Below are 26,034 nucleotides of genomic sequence, written 5' to 3' on the forward strand. Positions count from 1 at the left end.
GTCCTGGGTATCGAGACTCTGGAAATAAGGTGCCAGGAGCCCTGGCCAGGGGAGATTGGATTGACCAGACCAGCTTGGGACAAGGCTGGGGCCAACCCCGGGGAGCACGGCCACAGAGCCCAGGGGCAGGGGCCCGGCAGGCCGGGCACAGAGGCAGAGAAGACCCGCAGGATGCCCCCTTTGGTAAGGCAAGGGCGGAAGAAAGTTTGAGGAAAGAGCCAGAGTTGTAGGGAGGTTGTAGCCTGTCTGGATGGGCTCCTTGCCAGCCGGGCTTGAGCAACATCAGCTTTATTTTTCCTTAATTTCCATTGAGTTAGGCTCTGCCCTAACTGCCCTAACCTGTGTGTTAGCATTTGGAACTTCGACCCAATTTGAGTCATTGCCCCATGAGCGTGCCCCGTTCCTATCTCTCCTGGCCGCGTGGTGACCACTGCTCCTTCAGCCACATGGTTGTCCTCGGCCCTGACCTCAGGCTTGGCCTCTGGGGTCCCACGCTCTGTTCCCCAGGCCTCGATCTCAGTGTCCAGCCCCACGGGTACTCTTGCACATGCCCACAGCAGATGTCCAGCCATCCCAGGCTTGGCGAGCACTGGAGACCCTCCCTCTGCCTCTCCCCACATCCTCCGCCAGACCCATCAAAGCCCAAACTTCTCCTGGTAAGAAAAACCCAGTCCCAGGAACTGGGAGACGTGGTTTCTGGGAAAGCAAATATCCTTATTTATTCATCACGAGCCTGTGGTAGAAAATACAACACAGTCGATTTTTTTAAAAATGTTAAGAGGAAGTTCACATACAACATTAAAAATTTTAAAGTATGCAATTCAGTGGCGCCTAGTCGATTCACAATCCTATGGAGCCATCGTCTGAATTTTGTCCAGAACATTTTCATCGTGCCCTAAAAAGATCCAGGACCCAGCGAACAGTCACTCCCCGTTCCCTCCTAGTCCTCGCCCACCAACCACCAGTCTGGGTTCATCTCTACAGACTCCCCTCTTCTGAGTACTTCTTATAAGTGGAATTACGTGATTGATCTGGGCCCTTGTGTCTCCTTTCTTTAACTGATCACATTGTTTTTTGGGGTCCATCCACGAGGTGGCATGTATCAGTACTTCATTCTTCTTTATGGCTGAATGACGCTCCGCGGTGAGAGTGGACCATTCTGTGTTAACCGTTTATCTGTTGATGGACACTGGGGATCTTTCTACCTTTTGGCTACTGTGAGCAGCGTTGCTGTGAACGTTTGGGTGCAGGTACTGGTCTGTTTTCAATTCCTCTGGGTCTATACCGAGGAGTGGAGTTGCTGGGTCATAGGATAATCCCGCGTTTACATTTTGGGGGAACTGCCAAACTGTTTACCACGGCAACTGCACCACTTTCCATTCCCAGGCAAAGCGTGAGGGTTCCGATGTCTCCACACCTTCACATCACTTGTCATTTTCCTTTTTTTTTTTTTGGATTTGGTGTGAAGGGTTGTCTCATTGTGGCTTTGATGTGTGTGCGTGTCCTTGACGGCTGGGGGGCTGAGCATCTCTTCACGTGCTTATTGGCGATGTGCATTTTGAGAATCGTCCATTCTGAAATTGAGTGGTGTTTGCTGCGTTCTAAAGGTTCCTATTTCTGCTTTATTGACTATGCCAAAGCCTTTGACTGTGTGGATCACAATAAACTGTGGAAAATTCTGAAAGAGATGGGAATACCAGACCACCTGATCTGCCTCTTGAGAAATCTGTATGCAGGTCAGGAAGCAACAGTTAGAACTGGACATGGAACAACAGCCTGGTTCCAAATAGGAAAAGGAGTACATCAAGGCTGTATATTGTCACCCTGTTTATTTAACTTCTATGCAGAGTACATCATGAGAAACACTGGGCTGGAAGAAACACAAGCTGGAATCAAGATTGCCGGGAGAAATATCAATAACCTCAGATATGCAGATGACACCACCCTTATGGCAGAGAGTGAAGAAGAACTCACAAGCCTCTTGATGAAAGTGAAAATGGAGAGTGAAAAAGTTGGCTTAAGGCTCAACATTCAGAAAACGAAGATCATGGCATCCGGTCCCATCACTTCATGGGAAATAGATGGGGAAACAGTGGAAACAGTGTCAGAGTTTATTTTTCTGGGCTCCAAAATCACTGCAGATGGTGACTGCAGCCATGAAATTAAAAGACGCTTACTCCTTGGAAGGAAAGTTATGACCAACCTAGATAGCATATTGAAAAGCAGAGACATTACTTTGCCAACAAAGGTCCGTCTAGTCAAGGCTATGGTTTTTCCTGTGGTCATGTATGGATGTGAGAGTTGGACTGTGAAGAAGGCTGAGCCCCAAAGAATGGATGCTTTTGAAGTGTGGTGTTGGAGAAGACTCTTGAGAGTCCCTTGGACTGCAAGGAGATCCAACCAGTGCATTCGGAAGGAGATCAGCCCTGGGATTTCTTTGGAAGGAATGATGCTAAAGTTCAAACTCCAGTCCTTTGGCCACCTCATGCGAAGAGTTGACTCATTGGCAAAGACTCTGATGCTGGGAGGGATTGGGGGCAGGAGGGAAGGGGATGACAGAGGATGAGATGGCTGGATGGCATCACTGACTCGATGGACGTGAGTCTGAGTGAACTCCGGGAGTTGGTGATGGACAGGGTGGCCTGGCGTGCTGCGATTCATGGGGTCGCAAAGAGTCGGACACGACTGAACGACTGATCTGATCTGATGTGAAAGGTCCCTTACACATTCTAGACACTGGATCCTTATCAGATTTACAGTTTGCAAATACCCCCCCTTCACTGCGTTGCTTTCCCTCTCTCAATACTGTTCTCTGATGCACAAAAGTTTCAAATTCAGATGAAGGCCCGCTTCCTTTTTTTTCTTTTGTTCTTATGCTTCTGGAGTCATATCTAAGGGTCCATCACTGAATCTAAGTCAAGAAACCTCTGTTTTCCCCTAAGAGCTTTTATTTATAAGCTCTTATATTTAGGTTCACAAAAATTAACTAAAAAGGGATTTAACTTTTGTGTATATGGTATGAGGTAAAGGTGACAGATGATTTTCATTCAACTTTTTAAAAAATATTTTATTGAAATATAGTTTATTTACAATGTGTTAGTTTCAGGTATACAGGAAAGATTCATATATGTAGCCTTTGTGATTCATATATATATACACTGAATCTTTAGGATTCGTATGTGTATGTTAGATTCTTTTCTATCATAGGTTACTATAAGATACTGAGTCGTTCCCTGTGATATACAGTAAGCCCTTGTTGGTTATCTCTTTTATATACAGTAGTGTGTGTATGTTAGCCTCAGACTCCTAATTTATCCCTCTCCCATCCTTTCCCCTTTGGTAACCATAAATTTGTTTTCTATGTCTGTGAGTTTATTTCTGCTTTGTAAAGAACTTCATCTGTATCACTTTTTCAGATTCCACATATAAGTGAGGTCATGTGATATTTGTTCTTCTCTGACTTACTTCGCTTAGTGTGACCATCTCTGGGTCCATCCATTTGCTGCAAATAGCACGACTTCATTGTTTTCCTGTGGCTCCCGCAGCCCCAGCTCGGCAAAGGCTAGGACCTGCCCTTGGGATGCTGGTGCAAGGACCCTCTCCTCCTTCCCCAGTGGCCGGCACCCAGGGATGGAAGCTGGAGAGGAGACAGCGTCCAGGTTGTAGGATGAGCCTGCGAGCCGCTACTCAGGAGGCTGCTCCCCATCCAGCCTGGTTCCCTCGTCCCCCTCCCTCGGCCGGGCGGGCAGGCGGGCAGGCGGGCACCGGCACACAAAGCGTGAGCTGGGGGAGGGGGCAGAGAGAGGGTTGCCGTCTCCTCTGCCCCTCTCTGAGCTGGTGAGCTGGGCCGTGTTGGACTTTTGAATGAGGCCCACCGGCCTGGGGTTCCCGCTCCCCAGATGGACCTCCCCAGGAGACACAGGGACAACTTCACTGAAGCTCCCCTTTACCCCCGAATGCTGGGATTCTCTGGGGCCAGAAGCTTCCCTCCAGAGAGGATGACGGAGCCCAGCGAGTGTCCAGGGCCTCCGGGCTGTTCAGCGTCAGGCGGGTGAGACAACAGGTGTTTGAGAAAAGCAGTCCCCAGGGTGGAGAGACGGCGAAGGGGGGCGGAGAGGGAGGCAGCGGGGTCCACCACTCGCACCCCTCGCCGGGCTTGAGGGCCAGAGCGCGGGGCAGGGCTTGGCCCTGCGAGCAGGGGGAGCGGCCCACAGGGCCCCTCTGTGATCTGAGGTGTGGGCAAGTCACTGCCCCCGAGCTACGGGGGCAGCCAGCTTTGGGCATCCAGCCAACAAGTCTGGTTTCCGTCGTGGGACTGACCTGGCTGGCGGCCCTGGGCAGATCTGGGCAAACAGGTGAGCTGCTGAGGTTCCTCCCACCCCGAACGGACAGGCAGGATTGGCCCTGGGGAAGGGGCTGGACCTAAGTCCTCAGCTCTGGCTCTGAGCCTGAGGTCCAAGCTGCCTTCAGCTTCTGCTGCGCTGACCGCAGCCTCCCATCCCCGGCCTCTATCTCCAAGCACCTGGCTTGCAGGTCCTCCCAGGAGCCATGGATCCCAGAGGTGAGTGGGGAGGGCCAAGGGCTCCAGAACCAGGGGTGTGGGCACCTCTCGAGGGATCTGACCATCTGGCCAAGCGTGCCCAGCGGGGTTAGAGCCGGCGGTCCTGAACCAGGAGATGGGTGCAGAGAAGGCTTTATGTGTGTGGTGGGTGGTCGCCGGCAGGAATGGTGATGGCTCTCAGGGAAGTAGGGCTTCTCTGCTGGCTCAGACAGGTAGAGAATCCACCTGCCATGCAGGAGACCGGGGTTCAGTCCCTGGGCAGGAAAGATCCCCTGGAGAAGGGAATGGCTACCCACTCCAGTATTCTTGCCTGGGGAATTCCACGGACAGAGGAGCCTGGACGTGCCCAGGGTGGTGGAGGGTGGAGGGCAGACCCTTGAGGGCAGCTGTCCTGATTCGACAGCCAGGTCTCCCCCAGGTAGAAGCACCCCCAACAGGCGCATCTCCGGAGCTCTCTCTTTCCTCCACTTTGTCTGGGCACCAGAGGAGGGAGCAGATGGTCACCGAAGGACTTCCTTCTGCTGTGAAGACTGCCCGGTCAAAGGCCCTCCCGGGTCAAAGTCTCTCGAAGTCCCAGTGTGGGAAGTTGGAACCCAGGACATCTGGGGAGTGGGGGGTTGGTGGGGGCGGGGACAGAGCAGGAAGCAGGGAGGGAGTGAGGGAGGGAAGGAGGAGCTGGCCAAGGGGCAAGGAAGCTCTGAAGGCACAGACTGTTTCCTGGATGGCAGAGCCCAGCCCAGCCCCAACCCGAAGCAACGAGCCAGCGTCAACCAAGGCCACCTGTGAGTCTGGGGGTCGAGAGGCAGAGGGGAACGGACCAGAGCGGGCGAGGAGGAGGAAGGGGCCGCGTGCTGCTAGGGTGCTCTATGCCCCCGGGGTGGGGGTGGAGGCTCAGCCTGGCCCTCTCCTGCCCCGCCCTGTGGCTTCCTGGCAACCACTCCTCTCTCTTCTGGGAACCGCCTGCTCTCATCCCCACCCTCCTAAGCCCTGGGTGGGCCCGCCCAGCCCCTGTGACTGCTCATGCAAAACCCAGGCTCTACGGGCAAGGGGACTGCCGGGCACCTGGACTCCTCAGGACCCCCGCACGGGGCCATTCATGTGCCCCCTTCACAGAGCCCAGCTCAGTGAGCACCCACAGTGCGAGGCGGGATAGTGGGGCGCTGGTGTGCAACCCAAGCTCCAGCTGGGGGTGGGGGGCGGGGCACCCTGTAGCCGGGGGTGGGGAAGGGGGGCACCCTGCAGCCGGGGGCCACTCCTGGGGGCAGGCCAGGACACTGGGACCTGACTCTTGTGTGCGTGTGTCCCGGGCCGACCCAGGCACTGTTCATTCACCTCATCTGGGGCCGGTTGCAATGAACCTGCCAGAGCAGCGGTCCGAGGCATGAATGGGAAAACCGGCTCTGTGGGTCCCCTTCTCCCGGGGACTAACCAGGGCTGCGGTCAAACCCCAGCTCCTGGAGTCTCCCCTTACTTGACCGGTGGAGGAAGGTAGGGAGGGACCTGGGGGCTCTGGGCTTTCCAGACGCCTAGGAAGTCTCCCCTGCCCTCCCGGCCACCCGCCAACCCAGAGCAGGAGGAGGCGGCCCTGGTGGGAAGCTGGGAGGGTCGGAGAGGCGACCAGCACCAACCTGGACCCCTCTCTCTGCGCCCTCCTGGCTCCAGGGACCGGAGGTCGGGGGGACTGGCCGTAGGGGATGCCTGCCACCACATGCGAGGAGGAGACAATGGAGGGAGGCGGGACTCCCGCCGTCCTTCAGGGGTCAGTGGGAGCAGGACCCAGTCCTCTGCCTGCTCACGGGAGCCCCTGGGTGCCTGGGGGTCACACTCTCTCGGAAGACCAGGGTGCACGGCCGCCTCTTTTTTCTGACAGTTGACACGGAAGTTCTCTTTCACTGATGGAAGGAGGCAGACTGACTTGGCTGAGGCTGGGCTGCCGGGTAGAGCTCCTGGAAGAAATCCTTTTCCCAAACAGACTGGGAAGGACGCACTGGGTGTTCCCGGCTCAAGTGGCTCGAGTTTGTACTGATTCCCTGAAGCCGTGTGTCCTCAGTCTGCTCTTCAAGACCCAAGCAGAGAGGCCCTTGTGAGGGTGGTGCGTGGGAGCCGCGGGAACCAGGGCTCTCGGCCTTTCCCAGTCAACAGAAATTGACCAGAGGCCGGACAGTAGAGATTGACCAGAGGCCAGAGAAGTTCAGGCAAGGTTTTACTGGGGGGTCTGCGGCAGCAGAGGGTAGTGAGAAGTAACAGATTCCCTTGCTTGCTTGCTTACTGGGGGTGTGGGGGGTGGGCAGGCTTGTTCCTTTTGTGGGCTGAGGGTAGGGGTGTGTCCAGGCGTGGGACTGCAGGGCTGGTTCGCCCACCCCTCAGGTGCTATTGTGAGCAGGGTGCATGCGGGCTACCGTGCTTTTGCTCCCAATCCCCTGCTTTTGTTCTGGCTTTTCTGAGGTGATAACTAAGGGTTGGTTTGGTTTTTTTTTTTTTTGTATCTTTTGTCCAGAATTTACCCCAACTGTGCGTGCATGAAGTTATTTTTAGTGCCATAGAAATTCTTTGTGTCTTGTTGCTGGAGGAGAGGTGTGTCCAGGGGCAAGTACTGCAGAAAAGGGTCCCGCGTCGTCTCCCGCGTCCCAGCCTGTCTCACTTCCCACTGAGAGACTCTACACCCTTATTCGTAAGGGGTTAGGGACCGGCAGTCTCTCCTTCTGAAACTTCTTCCTGCTGGTCTTCCCGGAGACCCTAGGTTTCCCGAGAGGTGTAGAAGTCCCTTGCTGACTGTTCCAAGGGCCTGCAGGGACTTGAACCACCCTCCACAGGAATGGGTTGAACTCCTTGAGTCATCATGAGCCTTACTTGAAACTTTGGAGCCTAGTAGACACAAACTTCACTTTCACTTCTCACTTTCATGCATTGGAGAAGGAAATGGCAACCCACTCCAGTGTTCTTGCCTGGAGAATCCCAGGGACGGGGAAGCCTGGTGGGCTGCCGTCTATGAGGTCACACAGAGGCGGACACGACTGAAGCGACTTAGCAGCAGCAGCAGACACAAACCTAATCAAAAGGTTAAACAAACAAGGCCTAGAAAGAAGAACAACACCAGTCACTAAAGGGCTCAGCGGGGAAGGAGCCAGGCGAGCTGTGAGAGGCTCCCTTAGCTGCCGACCCGTCAGTGCGTGCCGTCACCCGTGCCGTGAGGTCATTCTGCTTGGGCGTATGTTTTTGCTTATGTCGGGATTAACCTTTCACATGTTTCTCTACTTTTCGAGTGGGAGATCTGGCCCTGGTCCCACGTGTCCTTCTTGGACCGAAAAGTCACAGGTTTACGACGCTTGGGAAGACAGTGGAGCGCCAGGGGAAACATGGCATAAATCAATGTCGACTGAAAAGAAAAGGGTTACGAGAAATGGAAACCTCCTGGCAGAAAGCTTTTTATGGCTTGTAGGATCCAAGAGAACAGACTAGCCGGCCACTCTCCAACCTCCCCACTGTACTGAGTAACCAGCGTTGGTGACTGAGCGTCTGCTGAGGCCAAATGGCTTTTCTCAGGGTCACGTTCTAGCTGGTGTGGCCTCAGAGCTGTTCTCTTTGCCTCCCAATCTGCCTGCTGTTCCCTTGGATAAACTGAGAATTTTCGCTTCGCTGCCCATGGCTTAGGCCTAAGATAGCCTGTTTTCTATCTGGAGATAGCTCTCTGCTTCCAGGGTTTATAACATATCTCAGATATTTGACTTGTTGTTTTGAGAGTTGTGCCTTCATTTGGGAGAATGTGTGAATCCAGGTCTCAAGGAAATTAAGGACTTCGGTGCTACTCTGGTCTGGGGCCTCCATGGCGGGATTCCATATTAACATGCTGTCCGCGTGCTGTAGAGTAGCCTCCTCTTCTGGGTGTGTTTCCCTCAGTTCTTTCCTCAGGGCCTGGGCAAACCGGTGTGGGCGCCTTGAAACCCCTGAGGCCGTGCTGCCCAGGCATATCGCTGCATCGGACCCCACCGGGGGTCTGTTCACTCAAAGGCAAACAGACGCTGCTCGGAGGGATGAAATGGGATTCCAAAGAGGGCGCTCTTGAGGGCAAGCACAGTAAGCCGCTTGGCTTCTCCAGGAATCTGGGCCGATACAAGGGCTGGCCACGGGGGGACTGATAAGGACCACCTGCCTTGCACAGTTCTAAGGTCTTGTGCTATTCGACATTCCCCCATTGACTGAACAACGGGCAGAATTAGGATATTGCACGGGGCTTCCCTGGTGGCTCAGACAGTGAAGAATCTGGGTTGGGAAGATCCACCGGAGAAGGGAGTGGCTACCCACTCCAGCATTCTTGCCTGGAGAATTCCACAGACAGAGGAGCCTGGCGGGCTACCGTCCATGGAGTTGCAGAGTCAGACACAACTGAGAGACTAACACTTGTTCACTGTGGAGACTGATGGGGTACTAAGAGGCCATGTTTTAGGAATTTATCTGTGAGGGCTGCAAACTTTTTTTTGCTCCCAACTTTATGTCTTATTAGGATAAGTGGCTTCTGGCTTAAGGTTAATTTTTACAGGTTGGATATTTATGGACTTCCCAAGGATTCTTTTGCCCCAAACATCAGGGAATAGGATCTTGCTCTTGCGAGTGATCTTTCTTATTCAGAGTCAAGAACAAGGGCTGCCTGGGGTCTCCTAATTGTCATATGGCTGAGAGGCAGCCATATTATGGTCTCTCCCCAGTAGTGGGGAGAACTTCCCTGGTGGCTCAGACAGTAAAGTGTCTGCCTACGATGTGGGAGACCCGGGTTCAACCCCTGGGTCGGGAAAATCCTCTGGAAAAGGAAATGGCACCCCACTCCAGTACTCTTGCCTGGACAATCCCGTGGACGGAGGAGCCTGGTGGGCTACAGTCCACGGGGTCGCAGAGTCGGACACAACTGAGCGACTTCCCTCTCCAGTAGTGGGTAGGAAGCTCAGGCACAGCTACAGAGTGTGTGTTCGATTGGCAAGTGAGAGGCCCACGGGAGCAACTGCTTCAAGGTTTTCCATCAACAGCAGTTACTGTGCAGGTTTTAGAGGGAAGAGGTCCAGAGGGAGAAGTCAGGACAGAGTAAGTGGCTCCGTATTGATTTAAAAAGTCAGTCTTCTTACCTGCCGCGTCAAGGACCACCCATGGCTTCTTGATGGAGACAGACAGCTTGTTGAGGGGCGTCACCAGAAGCCCCAAGCGGCCTTAGTCGTCCAGCACAGCTGTCTGGGGAGTGGGAGCCCCTCCCGCTTTGGGAGGGGATGGCCCCACCTCCGAGGACCGTGTACAGACTGGGCAGGGACCAGGGGGTCTTTTTTTTTTGCACTTTTGGCCCAGTGGCCAGTTGACCGATATTTGAAGCATTCACCCCTGCTGGTTTTAGCTCCAGGAGGACGGTTGGACTTCCGTGGCCCCCTTGGGTTGTCCTGAGGTTGCATGGTTAACAGCATGGCCGTCAGTTTAGCTCGGGCCCTGGCCAGCCTGTTTGCACGCCAGGTTCCCTCTTCCTCCTCGGTTTGATCTGGATTATTAAATAGCCCAGAGGTCTCTCTAGGAGCTGGGGCATCGGGGTTTGTGGGCCGAATTGTAACTTTTGGAGTTTCCGCCTGCTATCAGGGGCAGGATGGCTGATAAAATGTTGTCCCAGCAGGGACTGACCCCTCAGGAGTGGATGGATCGAGGTCAGTAGATTTTTTTTTAAAAACCACAGGCCATCCCTGAAAGAGGGCTGAATTTTCTTTTTCCTTCTTGGGTTGCTCCTTTAGCCTTTTCATAGTTAACTGGCTTTTTGATGCACTTTCTCATTCTTCTGTACACACTGTAGCAAGTGTTCGCCGGCTTCTGTCCATTCCCAGGAACTGCAATGCCCTCAGGATTCCCGACGTGAGACCGCGTCCCCACCCACATCAGAACGTTCGGGTCGGTCCTCGTCAGTGTGTCCCTGTCCCGGGGTCCAGCCCCGGTTGGATCCAGGGATATCCTCAGGAGGACGGCATTGGCGAAAGGATAGTTAAAAGGAGAAAGAGACAGAGGCTTGACCTGACTGGTTTATGTGGGAAACCAATAAAGTTCGTGACACCGAACTTGCTCTGACCACGGAGGCCGCAGGCGCCCTCTCGAATAGCTGAAGGTGCCCCACCTTAGGCACCTTCTGGAGTGCGTCTTAGAAGCCCAGGCAGGTAAGTGGTCTCAGAGAGCCCCCACGCTCCGAATCAGCCATCCTGAAGGAAGAACAGAGGAGAAAAGGAGAGAAAAGGAAGCAAGAAAGAACAACGTGGGGAGACCAAGCTTCGGTGAGCAAGGCCCAGTAGCTTTATTTTCAAAGGGAGCTTATATACCTTAAGTTGTGCGTAGAGGATAACAGGGGGTGTGAAATCGTGCAAAGTCAGCAGTCTTTGATCCTTATCGAGACCAGGCTTTCTTTTCTGCAAACTTATCATATACAAATGCTTTAGGTGATTTACATCATCTTCTGGCCAGAAGGCCTATTAACATTTTAGGAGTCTTTGTCCCGATAAAGGTTAGTTAACCAGAAAACTTGTTTTTTCTAAGAGTAATTATTTTAGAGTTTGGCGCCATCCTTTGAAAGTGTTAGATAAAGTTGCATTCCTATAGGACAAAGGTGCAGTGAGCTCACAGCAAGGAAAGAATTTATTACCTTAAGGGTCTAAGGTTGTTAGCACCAAGGCCACTATTTATTTCTTCTATATACCAACTATATTAATTAGTATACACAATATAGGGGATGTGGCAAGCATTGGCTCAACAATGAAATATTCTGCTAGTTCCATTCTAACAATTTCTCTATACTATTTGAATATCTTAAGCTTCCCGTCATTCCATCCGGGTAAACCTGTCAGGCAAGTTAGAGAGCCATCTGAGGGGTTTGGATTGAAATACTCTTAATATGCCCAGGAGGCTAATTAACTAGAGCTTTAAGTTGATTTTCTTCAAAGAAAAGGTGATCGGGGATAGCCCCCCGTTAATGTCAGAGGAGTTGGTGGAAGTCGTAAAATAGTTAAAAAAAAAAAAAAAGAAAGTCATAAAATAGTAAAACAGACAGATTCTGGTTTTGGGGTAGACGCTCAGGCAGATCCGGGGGGCCCTCGAGTCCTGACTCGCCTTTGCATATCAGGCCTCTCCGCATGTCCTTTGTCATGGGTGGGAACTCCCATGCTGGCTCCTGGTACCCCTGGGCTGCCGCCCAGGCTCTCTGTTTTTCCTCAAGGGTACAGCAAGTAGATAAGACTATTTGGACACCCTTCCAAGTTACAGGCCAGAGTTAGGGCCTGAAACCTTTCAACAAACTTACTAGGTCTTCTGAAAACGGGCTCAGTCACTGTTTACATGGGGTTAAGTCAAAGAGAAGGGTACATATCCTCTGATTGGATGTCCTTTTGCCCTTTGCCACTTCCCTAAGTTAGTTCAGCTCAGTCGCTCAGTCGTGTCGGGCTCTGTGTGACCCCATGGACTGCGACACGCCAGGCCTCCCTGTCCTTCACCAACTTCCTGAAGAGGACATCCTATTCCCGACTCTGGCTTATAGGAAGTCCCATTATGAATCACCCCGAGGGACTAGTCTCTCCCTCCAGGGGTAATAGAGACTATAAAGGAACATAGGTGGGGTGAGGGGTTGGTCAGAGGGATCTGGGGAAGCAGGTGGCTCCGGAGAAGCAGGGGAAAGATTGGAGAGGGTTAGAAGGAGTTCACCTAACATGTTGGGAGTGCTTTCCGACTCCCCAGGCTTTTCACTACAGGAGACACACAGAGTGGGGTTTTGGTAAAGGACCATGAAGTCTTGGACATATAGAACCTCAGTTCATCTTCCCATCTTGCAACAGTAAAGATCCAATTGCAAGACAGTACTGTAATTTAGAGACCCATATTCAGGTCATTTCCCTCCATAGCCCCAACTTATCTAAATGCCAGGCAATCACAGTAGACTTCAAGTTTTTTTTCCTTTTCTGCCCATCTATTTTTAAAATGTCCAATTTTTTAGGGATACATCCCAGAGATGTTTCTTCTGACTTAGAAGAGGATCCTTCTGTGTTGATTAACCTGCAACTAAAAACGCTTCTAGAAATGAAATCCATCCTGGAGACGTTTACCAGGAGGCTGTTATCAGAAGAGAGTCAGGGTGTCCTCTGAATTTCCTTCTTACCTATGAGATTGGGAGCATCATCCACGCTCCCTTGGATTCCCTGGGGGCTCAGACAATAAAGAGTCTGCCCTCAATTCGGGAGGCCCGGGTTTGATCCCTGGGTCAGGAAGATCCCCTGGAGAAGGAAACGGCAACCCACTCCAGTATTCTTGCCTGGAGAATCCCACAGACAGAGGAGCCTGGCGGGCTAGAGTCCACGGGGTCCCAAAGAGTCGGACACAACAGAGTGACTGACACTTTTACTTTCTTTCACTCCTTGTTCAGACATTTAGTCTGAACAGGGACTTCACTGGCCTCATGCAAGCCAGGCAGACGGTCACCCTGGCCTGGATCTGAGCCCTGACATTGCCGGGAGTTCTACATGACTTTGGGCAAGGCTGTTCCTTCTATGGAAAGTTCCTCCCTGGCTGGAGCTCCTGTAATGAATTCTTGGGGGACGGTGATGCCCACACTCTCCTCTGCAAAGCCCTCTATTTCCTCCCCTCGCCTGAGCACTAAGAAAGGAGGAGCACTGTTTCCAAGGAGGAAGTTCAGGGTGGCCTAGGGGACACCTGAGGCCCTGTGAATTGCTGTCGTTGTTCAGTCAGCAAGTCAAGTCTGACTTTTTGATCCCATAGACGGCAGCCTGCCAGGCCTCCCTGTCCCTCACCACCTCCTGGAGCTTGCTCAAACTTACGTCCATCGAGTCAGTGATGCCATCCAGCCATGTCATCCTCTGTCGTCCCCTTCTCCTCCTGCCCTCAATCTTGCCTTAGCATCAAGGTCTTTTCCCACGAGTCGGCTCCCAAGCACTGGAAGCATCAGTCCTTCCAATGAATATTCAGGATTGCTTTCCTTTACGATTGACTGGTTTGATCTTGCTTTGAATATTTGAAATTAAAAATCTCTGGCTTCCTTGGTTAGTGGGTGATAAAGCGTTCTTTGTTCATCTCACGTGACCTGTCGGCAGCAGCCCCGGGACACCTCTGGGTGTGGTTTGGCGGTGTCAGGGCACAGATTTCAAGAACCTGTCGGGGAAGTGCAGCCTTCGAGACCTCTTCCCTACTCCATCCCCACACCCTCTCCCTCCCTGGACGTGCGACTCAGGACAAACACCATGACAGCTTGCTTGTTGTCGTGCCCAAGTGCCATATCCAGTCCAACCCTGGGGCCCGGCGGCCCAGCTTCCAGGCTCCCTGGATCCTCCAACGCCAGGAGCCTTCCATGGTCTCTTCCATCATCCGGCCTCTCCTCCTCTCTCTGGTCCAGCTCACCTCACTGCACCCCACCTTCTGGGCTCACTTCCCCGTCCTGAGCTGCTAGCCCTATGCCTTTGTGGGAGCACAGGAGAGCTTCTTGCACTTTGCCTCAGAACAGTCTTTTGAGGTTCACCTGTGCAGCCCGCTCTGTTTCAGAGGTGGGTGAGGAGTCGGGGGGCTCAGGAAGTCAGCTGGGAAGTGCCAGGAACCCAGACCAGCTTCCAGCTCCGAGCCACTAGGCAGCTGAACTGTACAAGGTGTGGGCCAAGAAAATTCCATCCAGATCTGTGTGCCAAACACCATCGAGAGAAGGGACGAGAAGAGAGTCAGAACACGTGTCCCGACGCCCCCAGCCATCCTGCATGGGGCCGGGGGAGATGCCAACAGGGGAACCTCGAGGTCGGGATGTGGCTTTGCTGGACGGGACCCACCTTCAGCCCACCCTCCCGTCAGCTCGCCTGGGCCACTGAGCCCCATCAGCGGCAGGAAATGAGCCTCCAAGCCCACCCCATTTGTCGGCCCACTTTTTTTTTTTTTAAGAATTATTGTGGTAATATATACATAACAAGAAACTTACCATCTAAACCACGTTTAAGTGTACATTCCTGCGACCATCACCACCACCGTCTCCAGAACGTCTCATCTTCCCAAGTGGAAACTCTATGCTCCATCCCAGCCCTGGCCCCTGACCCCTACCACCTACTTTCTGCCTCTAAGGATGTGATTCCTCTAGGGACCTCAGAGAAGTGGGAAACTACAGGATTTGCCCCTGGTGACTGGCTTGCTCCACTTGGCATGATGTCCCTGAAGTCCATCCACGTTGTATCTCATGAAAGGGATAGTGTTAGTCGCTCAGTCGTGTCCGACTCTTTGCCACCCCATGGACTGTAGCCCATCAGTCTCCTCTGTCCATGGGATTTTCCAAGCAAGAATACTGGAGTGGGCTGCCATTTCTTTCTCCAGGGCATCTTCCCAACCCAGGGATCGAACCTGGGTCCCCTGCATTGCGGGCAGATTCTTTACCGTCTAAGCCACCAGAGAAGATCCTGTTGCATCTCATGCCAAGCCTTTGTAAGGCTGGCTCGAATTCCACAGTACTGATGCCCCACGGTTTCTTTATCCATCGATGGATGTTGGGGTGTGTCTTCGTTTCGGCTCTTGTGAATAATTCTGCTGTGAACACCAGTGTCCAAATATCTGTCTGAGTCTCTGCTTTTACCTCTTTTGGGGTATATGCCCATGAGCAGGCTTGCTGGATGATAAAGAATTATATGTTTGATTTTTTTGAAGAACTGCCATACCTTTTCCCACATGACCAGGGATACATCTTGAAGTTGGAACTGACACGGTGAGACAGTGAACTGAATTCAGGAAAAGGAAAAGTTAAAGATGCCTCGGGTTTTTTTGTTTTATGGCCACCAACCAGGGCTCGGACTTGGGGCCAGCAGCAAAAGCTCCGAGTCTTAGCCACTGGATCGTTGGGGAATTCCCAGCCTCAGACTTTTCTTAACGTTTATTTATTTTTGGCTGTGTCGAGTCTCAGTTGTGACACACAGGGTCTTCCTCGTGGCACGAGGGATCTTTCGTTGGGGTGCACGGGCTTCTCTCCAGTTGTGACTCGTGGGTTTAATTGCCCTGTGGCATGTGGGGCTCAGTGGTAAAGAATCTTCCTGCCAATACAGGAGATGTGGGTGCAATCCCTAGATCGGGAAGACCCCTTGGAGAAGGAAATGGCAATCCACTCCAGTATTCTTGCCTGGGAAATCCCATGGACAGAGGAGCCTGGCGGGCTACAGTCCATGTGGTCGCAGAAGAGACAGATACTACTTAGCAACTAAACAGCAATAATGACCTCTGGGACCTTAGTTCTCCAGCCATGGACTGAACCCCCGTCCCCCGCACTGGAAGGCGGATTCGTAACCCCTAGACCACCAGGGAAGTCTCAGCCTTGGACCTTTATGTGCATGGTGATGCCCTATCCTCAGACAGGAAGCGTGCCCCTTGGAGGTGTGGTGATGGGGACCTGTACGTCCTGTTTGGCCATGATAAGGTTGATGTGCCCTCAGTGGGGATGGCCATTCCAGTTTCCTGGTCCGCAGGTCCACAGAGCGGTGAAGGCTGCAGATATGCAGGGTCATCAGCATAGGTATGATATTTAATGCTCTAGGAGCCCCTGGGTGGTGAGTGCGGGTGCAGGAGGGAGCCCAGGACCACGCCTGGAGCCTCCAGTTCTCATGCTACATGGCGAGGAAGAGCGAAGGGAAATAGCCCAAAGAGTTCAACTGCAGCTGATGCGTTAACTCAGACAAGGACGAAGACATCGGATTAGGGAGCTGAGACTCTTGGAGGCTTTGTGTAGGGAAGCTTCAGTGAGGTGCAGGGTGAAAGGCTGGCTAGTGAGGGTTAAGAAGACTCTGGAGAAGGGTTGGAGGGCTCAGGAATAGAGGATTTTCTTTTCCAAGATTTTCTCTAAAGAGATGCTCAGATGAAAAGGGAGGGGCGCCAGAGGCAGACAAGTCAAAAGAAGAATGTAAGCGATGTACACACGTCACATTCTGCCGCACTCCTGCTCTGGCCACGGCCATTGTTCCTGCTCACCTGGTCCTCCACACACCTTATTACCAGGGCACAGCCAACACCCCATTGCTCACCCGGTGGGTGAGAACTGGAGTCTCAAACAATCTTTATCTGCCCACCCTTCCTATCATGAGGCTGAATGCCTTTCAACATGCATTGTCATTTCACACACTTTGCCCCTGAAAAAAATTCAACAATTGCTTATATTTATTAAGTCATAGGAGGTATTATTAAGGGAATTAGGATTTTTCTACGACATGAGTTGTAAACATTTTTTTCTCCGTTTTGGTTTCTTTTGACTTTGTCTGTGGTTCTTTTTAACCATGCATAGCACTTCATTGGGTCATATTTATTTGCCTCCATTTAGGGCTATTAAGAAAATCTTTTGTCAAACTTGGGCTTTTCTCCTCTCCAGGATTTAAAAAGTGACATGTTATTCTGGTTTATTTACATGCTTATTTAATGTCATTATTGTATATTTGGAGAAGGAGATGGCAACCCACTCCAGTATTCTTGCCTGGAGAATCTCATGGACAGAGAAGCCTGGTGAGCTGCAATCCATGGGGGTCACAGAGAGTCAGACACGGCTGAGTGACTAACACATTGTACATTACCTGGTTAAAAAATAACAATGATTCTTCAAGAGATAAACTACACGTCACGTCCACCTGGCCACCGCGAATACTGCTCCCCTGCTCTTTATGCACATTTTGCATTTATTTCTTGCGCTGCCTTTTCAGTTCAGCCAGTTCAGTTCAGTCGCTCAGTCGTGTCCGACTTTTTGTGACCCCATGAACCACAGCATGCCAGGCCTCCCTGTCCATCACCAACTCCCGGAGTCCACCCAAACCCATGTCCATTGAGTTGGTTAAGCCATCCAGCCATCTCACCCTCTGTCGTCCCCTTCTCCTCCCGCCTTCAATCTTTCCCAGCATCAGGGTCTTTTCAAATGAGTCAGCTCTTCACATCAGGTGCCAAAGTATTGGAGTTTGAGCTTCAGCATCAGTCCTTCCAGTGAACACCCAGGACTGATCCCCTTTAGGATGGACTGGTTGGATCTCCTTGCTGCTGCCTTTTAGGTTTTTTTTTTATGTAAATGTAAGTTAATATGATTACATGTCCTTTCCACCCTCTTTTCTTGCACAATGGGTAGAATATTACTTGCACTGTTCTGTACTTTGCTTGAAGCACGACTTATAAATTCCAACCGCATTTTTTTTGACGGTTGTATAGTATGCTTTGTTGGACACACCAAAGCCAATTTAATCAGCACAGCCCCGCCCCAGAGGAACCCTTGGGTTGCTACCAGTCCTTTGCCCTCACATACCAAGCCTACCAGTCACTCTACTCGTGTGCAGCTTCCTCTGCCCTGTAGCTAGTCCGAACTGAATCTGCAAGGTCACTTGCTGAATCTGCCTCTGGGCAGGTACTGTCTCATCTGCCTTCGTTGTGGGTTCTACCCTCTTCTACTCTCTACAGCGGTGTTTCTCGCTCGCCCCCCACCTCCACACACACAGCTACGGCACTGTGATGGAAAATATTTTAGAAGATCTTATTGAGGAAATGGCACCCCACTCCAGTACTCTTGCCTGGAAAATCCCATGGACAGAAGAGCCTGGTAGGTTACGGTCCATGGGGTCGCAAAGAGTTGGACACGACTGAGCGACTTCACTATTGAGTCAGGTTAAGCTTTGGAAGGCCACACATCATTGATGTCCAAGGTTTTTTGCACCCCAAGGGTCAGTTTTCACCCTCTTAGGGGTGATATGCCTGCTCGCCCTTCTCCCGGCTCCTACCCTGCCTTGAGAAAGTGCCACACCAAGGCGTGAGCAGGTGCGGTCCACGCAGTCCACTCAGTCCCTCCCGCAGAGCGTCCATCATCGCTGGTCTTTTCTCCATCTGATGGTGAGAAGCGGGACCTCGCTGTGGCTTCATTGTTTTTATTTTTAAAACAGCTTCAGGAATAATTGACATAATTGAGGGTTCCATCCCTGGGTCGGGGAGATCCCCTGGAGAAGGAAATGGCACCCCACTCCAGTTTTCTTGCCTGGAGAATTCTGTGGACAGAAGAGCCTGGTGGGCTACAGTCCACGGGGTCCCAAAGAGTCGGACATGACTTAGTGACTAAAACCCAGCAACAACAAGCTACACGTATTCAGAGTGTGCTGTTGGATAAACGTGTAACATCTGTGTACCTCCGTGAAGCTATCGCCACAATCGGGGTAACAGATGAACCTGTCACCATGACAGTTTCCTCTTGCCCTTCTGTGCCCCGTTCCACCTTGCCCACCCCTGCCACACAAGCCAGAGCCCCCTTTCTGTCCCTATAGACTACTGTGCATCTTCCAGAATTTCATATACAGGCAACTGTACAGTAATGATTCCTCCTCATCTGGCCTCTCATTATTTTGCAAATCCTCCACGCAGATCTGTGTATCCAGTTCGTTCTTTCTGCTGTGGTGCAGGCACACATCGATTTGCATGTCCTTCCATCTGTTGATGGACATTTGAATTCTTCGCTGTGACAAATAAAGCTGCTGCACCAGTCTTTGTGAGCACACGCTTTCATTTCTGCTGGAAAGGCTGGGTCATCTGGGAGGAAATGCCTAACTTTTTCAGAGCAGTTGGGTAATACTACAACCCCCCCACACAAGCATATGAGAATTTCTTTAAAAAATTTTTTTAATTTATTTATTTTTAATTGAAGGATAATTGCTTTACAATATTGTGTTGGTTTCTGCCACACATCAACGTGAATCAACCATAGGTACATGCCTGTCCCCTCCCTCTTGAGCCTCTCTCCCATCTCTCACTCGTCTAGGTTATCACAGAGAGTTTCGGTTGCTTCATATCCTCACCATCATTTGGTATTATTGACCTTTTAAATTCTAGTAGATATATAACAGTATATTACTGTGGTGTTATTTTATACTTGAAAATGATTTCTTTTTAATTTTAATTAATTTATTTTTCAGCCTCACCACATGGTTGGTGGGATCTTAGTTCCCCGACTAGGGATTGAACCAGCATCCTTGGCAGTAAAAGTGCAGCGTCCCAACCACTGGGCCGTCAGGAAATTTCTTTTACTGTGATTTTAACGTACATTTCTCTAATGACTAATGATGAACATTTTTCATAAACTTTTTTTTGACATCTCTATATCTTCTTTAATGAAGTCACGTGTGTTCAGACCATACATATATGTATTGGGTTGGCCAAAGGTTTTTCTGTAAGATTTTATTGCAAAACCTGAATGATCTTTTTGGCTAACCCTATGTATAGAATTGATGCCTTTAAACTGTGGTGCTGGAGAAGACTCCTGAGAGTCTCTTGGACTGCAAGGAGATCAAAACGGTCAATCTTAAGGGAAATCAACTCTGAATACTAGTTGGAAGGACTGATGCTGAAGTTGAAACTCCAGTATTTTGGTCATCTGATGTGAAAAGCTGACTCATTGGAAAACTCCCCAATGCTGGGTAAGATTGAGGGCAGAAGGAAGAGGGTGTCAGAGAATGAGACGGCTGGATGGCACCACCGATGCAATGGGCATGACCTTGGGCAAACCTTGGGAGATGGTGAGGGACAGGGAGGCCTGGTGTGCTGCAGTCCATGGGTCACAAAGAGTTGGACATGACTGGGGGACTGGACAGTTCAGTTCAGTTCAGTCGTGTTCAGTCGCTCGGTCGTGTCCGACTCTTTGTGACCCCATGAATTGGAGCACACCGGGCCTGCCTGTCCATCACAACAATAAAAATAATATGTGTGTGTTTTCATACAATTGGGTTTTAGATGCGGCTCCTTTATCAGATATGTGACTTGGAAATAATCTTTTCCTGGCTGATTTGTTTTTTTATTCTCCTGTGTTGTTGACAGAGCAGAAGTTACTCATTTTGATTAAATCCAATTTATGAATTTCTCTTTTCTGGATATTGCTTTTGGTGTTGTATCTAAGAAATCTTTACCTAGTCCAAGGCCATAAAAGTTGTATTATTTTTTTCTAAATGTTTTATAGTTTCAGCTCGTATATCTTTGTCTATGATCCATTGCAGTTAATGTTTGTACATGGAACAAAGTTCATCATTTCTGTGTACAGATCGCCAATCTATACACAAGAAAATAAGGTCTGTCACCGCTTCCACTTTTCCCCTCCTATTTGCATGAGGTGGTGGGACCAGATGCCAAGACTTTAGTTTTTTGAATGTTGAGTTTCAAGCTAGCTTTCCACTCTCCTCTACCATCCTCATCAAGAGGCTCTTTAGTTTCTCTTTGCTTTCTGCTGTTAGAGTGGTATCATCTACATATCTGAGGTTGTTGATAATAACAATTGGTTTTTGTATGCTGACCTTGTATCCTGCCATTTTGCTAAACTCACCTGCTCACTTGTTAATTCTAATGGTTTTTTTTTAAATAGATTCCATCAGATTTTCTACAGAGATGAACATGTAGTATGGGAATACAGACCGATCTGCTTTTTCCTTTCCAATCTGGATGCATTTCTTTTCTTTTTTTTTAAAAGCAGCTTTATAGAGGTAAAGTAGACATGTAACAAACTACACATTAATTTAGAAACTATAGAATCTAATAACTTTGACATGTACACCTGCAAAACCCATCATGACAATTATGAAAATTAATATAACTCTCACCCCCTAAAGAGTCCTGTGCTCATTTGCAACTTCTCTCTGCCATGCTCTGCCCACCGCCATCCCCAGGCAACCACTGTTCTGTTTTCTGGCACTACAGATCAATTTGCATTCCCTAGAATCATATATTGGAGAAGGCAATGGCACCCCACTCCAGTACTCTTGCCTGGAAAATCCCATGGACGGAGGAGCCTGGTAGGCTGCAGTCCATGGGGTCGCTAAGAGTGGGGCACGACTGAGCGACTTCACTTTCACTTTTCACTTTCATGCATTGGAGAAGGAAATGGTAACCCACTCCAGTGTTCTTGCCTGGAGAGTCCCAGGGACGGGGGAGCCTGGTAGGCTGCCGTCTATGGGGTCGCACAGAGTCGGACACGACTGAAGCGACTTAGCAGCAGTAGCAGCAGAATCATATATAAATGGAATCTTCCAGTAAGTACTTGCTCCTATCTGGATTTTTCCACACAGCATAATTTGTTTTAAACTATGATTGTAAGCTGGATTCATCTAATTCTCTCAGACACACAAGACGGAACAGAAGGCTCTCAAGTACAACAAAATCTCCCTATGCACTTGAAAATCTTCTCCATCCATTAAATCAAACCCAAACTGCGCATATCAAGTTCCCTTAAACATTGAAAATATGGGACACATAGAGTTTATACAGAATTATATAACACAGTGTTACCAAATTCATTGTAAACTTGTATAAGCTCAAGCTTTTGTTTTGTCTTTAATTTTTATTTTTTTAATTGAAGTATAGTTGATTTACAATATTGTGCTCATTTTAGGTGTACAGGAAAGTGATTCGGTATTTTATATATCAGATCAGATCAGATCAGTCACTCAGTCGTGTCCGACTCTTTACGACCCCATGAATCGCAGCACGCCAGGCCTCCTTGTCCATCACCAACTCCCGGAGTTCACTCAGACTCACGTCCATCGAGTCAGTGATGCCATCCAGCCATCTCATCCTCTGTCGTCCCCTTCTCCTCCTGCCCCCAATCCCTCCCAGCATCAGAGTCTTTTCCAATGAGTCAACTCTTCGCATGAGGTGGCCAAAGTACTGGAGTTTCAGCTTTAGCATCATTCCTTCCAAAGAACACCCAGGGCTGATCTCCTTCAGAATGGACTGGTTGGATCTCCTTGCAGTCCAAGGGACTCTCAAGAGTCTTCTCCAACACCACACTTCTAACGCATCAATTCTTCAGTGCTCAGCCTTCTTCACAGTCCAACTCTCACATCCATACAAGACCACAGGAAAAACCATAGCCTTGACTAGACGAACCTTTGTTGGCAAAGTAATGTCTCTGCTTTTCAATATGCTATCTAGGTTGGTCATAACTTTCCTGCCAAGGAGTAAGCGTCTTTTAATTTCATGGCTGCAGTCACCATCTGTAGTGATTTTAGAGCCCAGAAAAATAAAGTCTGATACTGTTTCCACAGTTTCCCCATCTATTTCCCATGAAGTGGTGGGACCGGATGCCATGATCTTCGTTTTCTGAATGTTGAGCTTTAAGCCAACTTTTTCACTCGCCACTTTCACTTTCATCAAGAGGCTTTTGAGTTCCTCTTCACTTTCTGCCATAAGGGTGGTGTCATCTGCATATCTGAGGTTATTGATATTTCTCCTGGCAATCTTGATTCCAGCTTGTGTTTCTTCCAGTCCAGCGTTTGTCATGATGTACTCTGCATATAAGTTAAATAAACAGGGTGACAATATACAGCCTTGACAAACTCCTTTTCCTATCTGGAACCAGTCTGTTGTTCCATGTCCAGTTCTAACTGTTGCTTCCTGACCTGCATACACATTTCTCGAGAGGCAGATCAGGTGGTCTGGTATTCCCATCTCTTTCAGAATTTTCCAGTTTATTGTGATCCACACAGTCAAAGGTTTTGGCATAGTCAATAAAGCAGAAATAGATGTTTTTCTGGAACTCCCTTGCTTTTTCTATGATCCAGCGGATGTTGGCAATTTGATCTCTGGTTCCTCTGCCTTTTCTAAAACCAGCTTGAACATCTGGAAGTTCACGGTTCACATATTGCTGAAGCCTGGCTTGGAGAATTTTGAGCATTACTTTACTAGCGTGTGAGATGAGTGCAATTGTGCGGTAGTTTGAGCATTCTTTGGCATTGCCTTTCTTTGGGATTGGAATGAAAACTGACCTTTTCCAGTCCTGTGGCCACTGCTGAATTTTCCAAATTTGCTGGCATATTGAGTGCAGCACTTTCACAGCATCATCTTTCAGGGTTTGGAATAGCTCCACTGGAATTCCATCACCTCCACTAGCTTTGTTCGTAGTGATGCTTTCTAAGTCCACTTGACTTCACATTCCAGGATGTCTGGCTCTAGGTCAGTGATCACACCATCGTGATTATCTGGGTCGTGAAGATCTTTTTTGTACGGTTCTTCTGTGTATTCTTGCCATCTCTTCTTAATATCTTCTGCTTCTGTTAGGTCCATACCATTTCTGTCCTTTATCGAGTTCACCTTTGCATGAAATGTTCCTTTGGTATCTCTGATTTTCTTGAAGAGATCCCTAGTCTTTCCCATTCTGTTGTTTTCCTCTATTTCTTTGCATTGATTGCTGAAGAAGGCTTTCTTATCTCTTCTTGCTCTTCTTCGGAACTTTGCATTCAGATGTTTATATCTTTCCTTTTCTCCTTTGCTTTTGGCTTCTCTTCTTTTCACAGCTATTTGTAAGGCCTCCCCAGACAGCCATTTTGCTTTTTTGCATTTCTTTTCTGTGGGAATGGTCTTGATCCCTGTCTCCTGTACAATGTCACGAACCTCATTCCATAGTTCATCAGGCACTCTATCTATCAGATCTAGGCCCTTAAATCTATTTCTCACTTCCACTGTATAATCATAAGGGATTTGATTTAGGTCATACCTGAATGGTCTAGTGGTTTTCCCTACTTTCTTCAATTTCAGTCTGAATTTTATATATATATATACACATACATATAACATGTATATATATTCTTTTTCAGATTCCTTTTCCTTCTAGGTCATTATATAATATTGAGTAAATCTCTCTGTGCTATACAACCAGTCCTTTTTGGTTATCTATTTTATATATAATACTGTGTATATGTTAATCCCAAACTCCTAACTTATCCCTCTCCCCCCTTTTTCCTTTTGATAACCATCAGCTTGTTTTCTGTCTGTGGATCTATTCCTACTCATTTGGACCTTTTATAAGTGATACCATATATTTGCCTTTTTCCGTCTAGCTCACCTCACTTAGTGTGAAAATCTCTGGGTGCACCCGTGTTGCTGCAAGTGGCGTTGTTTCGCTCCTTTTTGTGGTTGAGTACCGTCCCATTGTACATATTCTTGTATACCTACCACATCTTCTTTCTCCCTCCGTCTGTTGATGGTCATTTCGGTTGCTTCCGTGCCTTGGCTATATATATGTGAATAGAAATCTCATCTTCATGCCGTTTTCATCTTCACACCTACTCAAAGGAAGCAGACGTGTCTGTCTTTGGCCAAACGCGGTTCTTTGGTAAATGTTTCTGGACTGCACCCGATGTACATACTTTTCTTAGTTCACACTTGGGAGCCCCTCAGGCTGCTGCAACGTGAGACTTGGGCCTCTGAGACCCAGTGTGCTGGCCGCGGGTGGGGGCTCATTCAGGATGTCGTTCAGTCGCACAGTTGTGTCCGACTCCTTGCAACCCTGTGGACTGCAGCGCGCCAGCGTGGGGCTTGCTAAACGCACAACCTCCAGCCAAGACTGTATCAGCACATATGACACAGCTTCCTTCAAACATGCACGTTCCCTGGAGTGTAGCATCCTTGCAGGGTCTCCCGGGCCTGACTGTTTCTGTTGTAGGTAACCCTGGTGGGAGCTCCTACAGCATTAGGGATTCAGGTATTTCGGAGGCTAGGAACCCCCTTGGCAGCTGGACTTGCGACCTTTGTCTCTCACAGTCCTGTGTCTCGTCACCCACCCTGCTGGTCAGCTCATGGCCATTGCACCTGCTTCTCTGGAGTGTCCACGTGGTCCTGGCCTCCAGGGGCCTGCTAATGAGCAGGAGTGCCCAGGCAGGTGCCCAGGGGCTGCAGGGCAAGGTTCAGTGGGATTACGGCTCCAGGAGAGGTTACAACCCACCTGCCCTGTGAGCGTAAAGGAGGGAGAGGCCGTCCCTGGCCAGTGCCTGATTTTGGCCTCGACAGGGTGACAGGCACCAGGTGACCCAGACTTCCTCTTCACAGATTTCTGGGGAAACCGCACCAAGTCCTGGCTGTGTCTGATCCTGCTCTTTGCCGTACTTCTGGGCTTCTACAGGTAAGGAGGATGGGACAGCCCGGGGCCCTGTGGAGGAGGGGACTCATGACCTAAGTGACCGGAGCAGGTGTGAATGGCGTCGTAATTCCCATCGTGCCGATCTCGTCGGGGCAAGGCTGAGGCGCTGGTTCCCCTCCAGCACCTTGCTCTGCTCCCAGGTGGTTTACAGGCGTGGCTGTAACTGCAGGTGATGGGCTCACCTGGGAGGTGGGTATAAATGTGACTGCGGGTGGGGAGGGCTCCGGAAGGCAGTGCTCATAGCTTTTTAGAAACACCAATTACATCAACAAAAGGGGCTCACAGGGCTTCCCAGGTGGCACTCATGGTACAGAACCTGCCTCCCAATGCAGGAGATGTAAGAGACGCAGTTTCGATCCCTGGGTTAGGAAGATGCCCTGGAGGAGGACACGGCAACCCACTCCAGGGTTCTTGCCTGGAGAATCTCCATGGACAGAGGAGCCTGGCGGGCTACCGTCCACATGTTCACAAAGAGTCGGACACGACTGAAGTGACTGAGCACACAGGCACGCATGGGGCTCACGTCGCACTTTACACAAATTTATGG

At 49.9% G+C, this 26,034-nt stretch overlaps 1 protein-coding gene across 6 annotated transcripts in view; it reads left to right on the forward strand.

Annotated features, from left to right (window-relative positions):
• The first annotated feature begins 4,445 nt into the window (after positions 1-4,445).
• Positions 4,446-26,034, forward strand: part of ABO (ABO, alpha 1-3-N-acetylgalactosaminyltransferase and alpha 1-3-galactosyltransferase) — a 38,993-nt gene continuing 17,404 nt past the window's right edge. For 3 of the 6 annotated variants that reach the window (XM_070378715.1, XM_070378716.1, XM_070378720.1), the window contains exons 1-2: positions 5,211-5,343; positions 25,397-25,469. In XM_070378715.1, coding sequence (XP_070234816.1) covers positions 5,283-5,343; positions 25,397-25,469 — 134 coding nt within the window. In that variant the 5' untranslated portion in view covers positions 5,211-5,282. Of the gene's footprint in view, positions 4,562-5,210; positions 5,344-5,398; positions 5,686-25,396; positions 25,470-26,034 lie in introns of those variants that run through there. The other 3 variants (XM_070378717.1, XM_070378718.1, XM_070378719.1) reach the window with 2 other exon arrangements.

The sequence above is a fragment of the Bos mutus genome, chromosome 11 (assembly GCF_027580195.1).
Source record: "Bos mutus isolate GX-2022 chromosome 11, NWIPB_WYAK_1.1, whole genome shotgun sequence".
NCBI classification, from domain to species: domain Eukaryota; kingdom Metazoa; phylum Chordata; class Mammalia; order Artiodactyla; family Bovidae; genus Bos; species Bos mutus.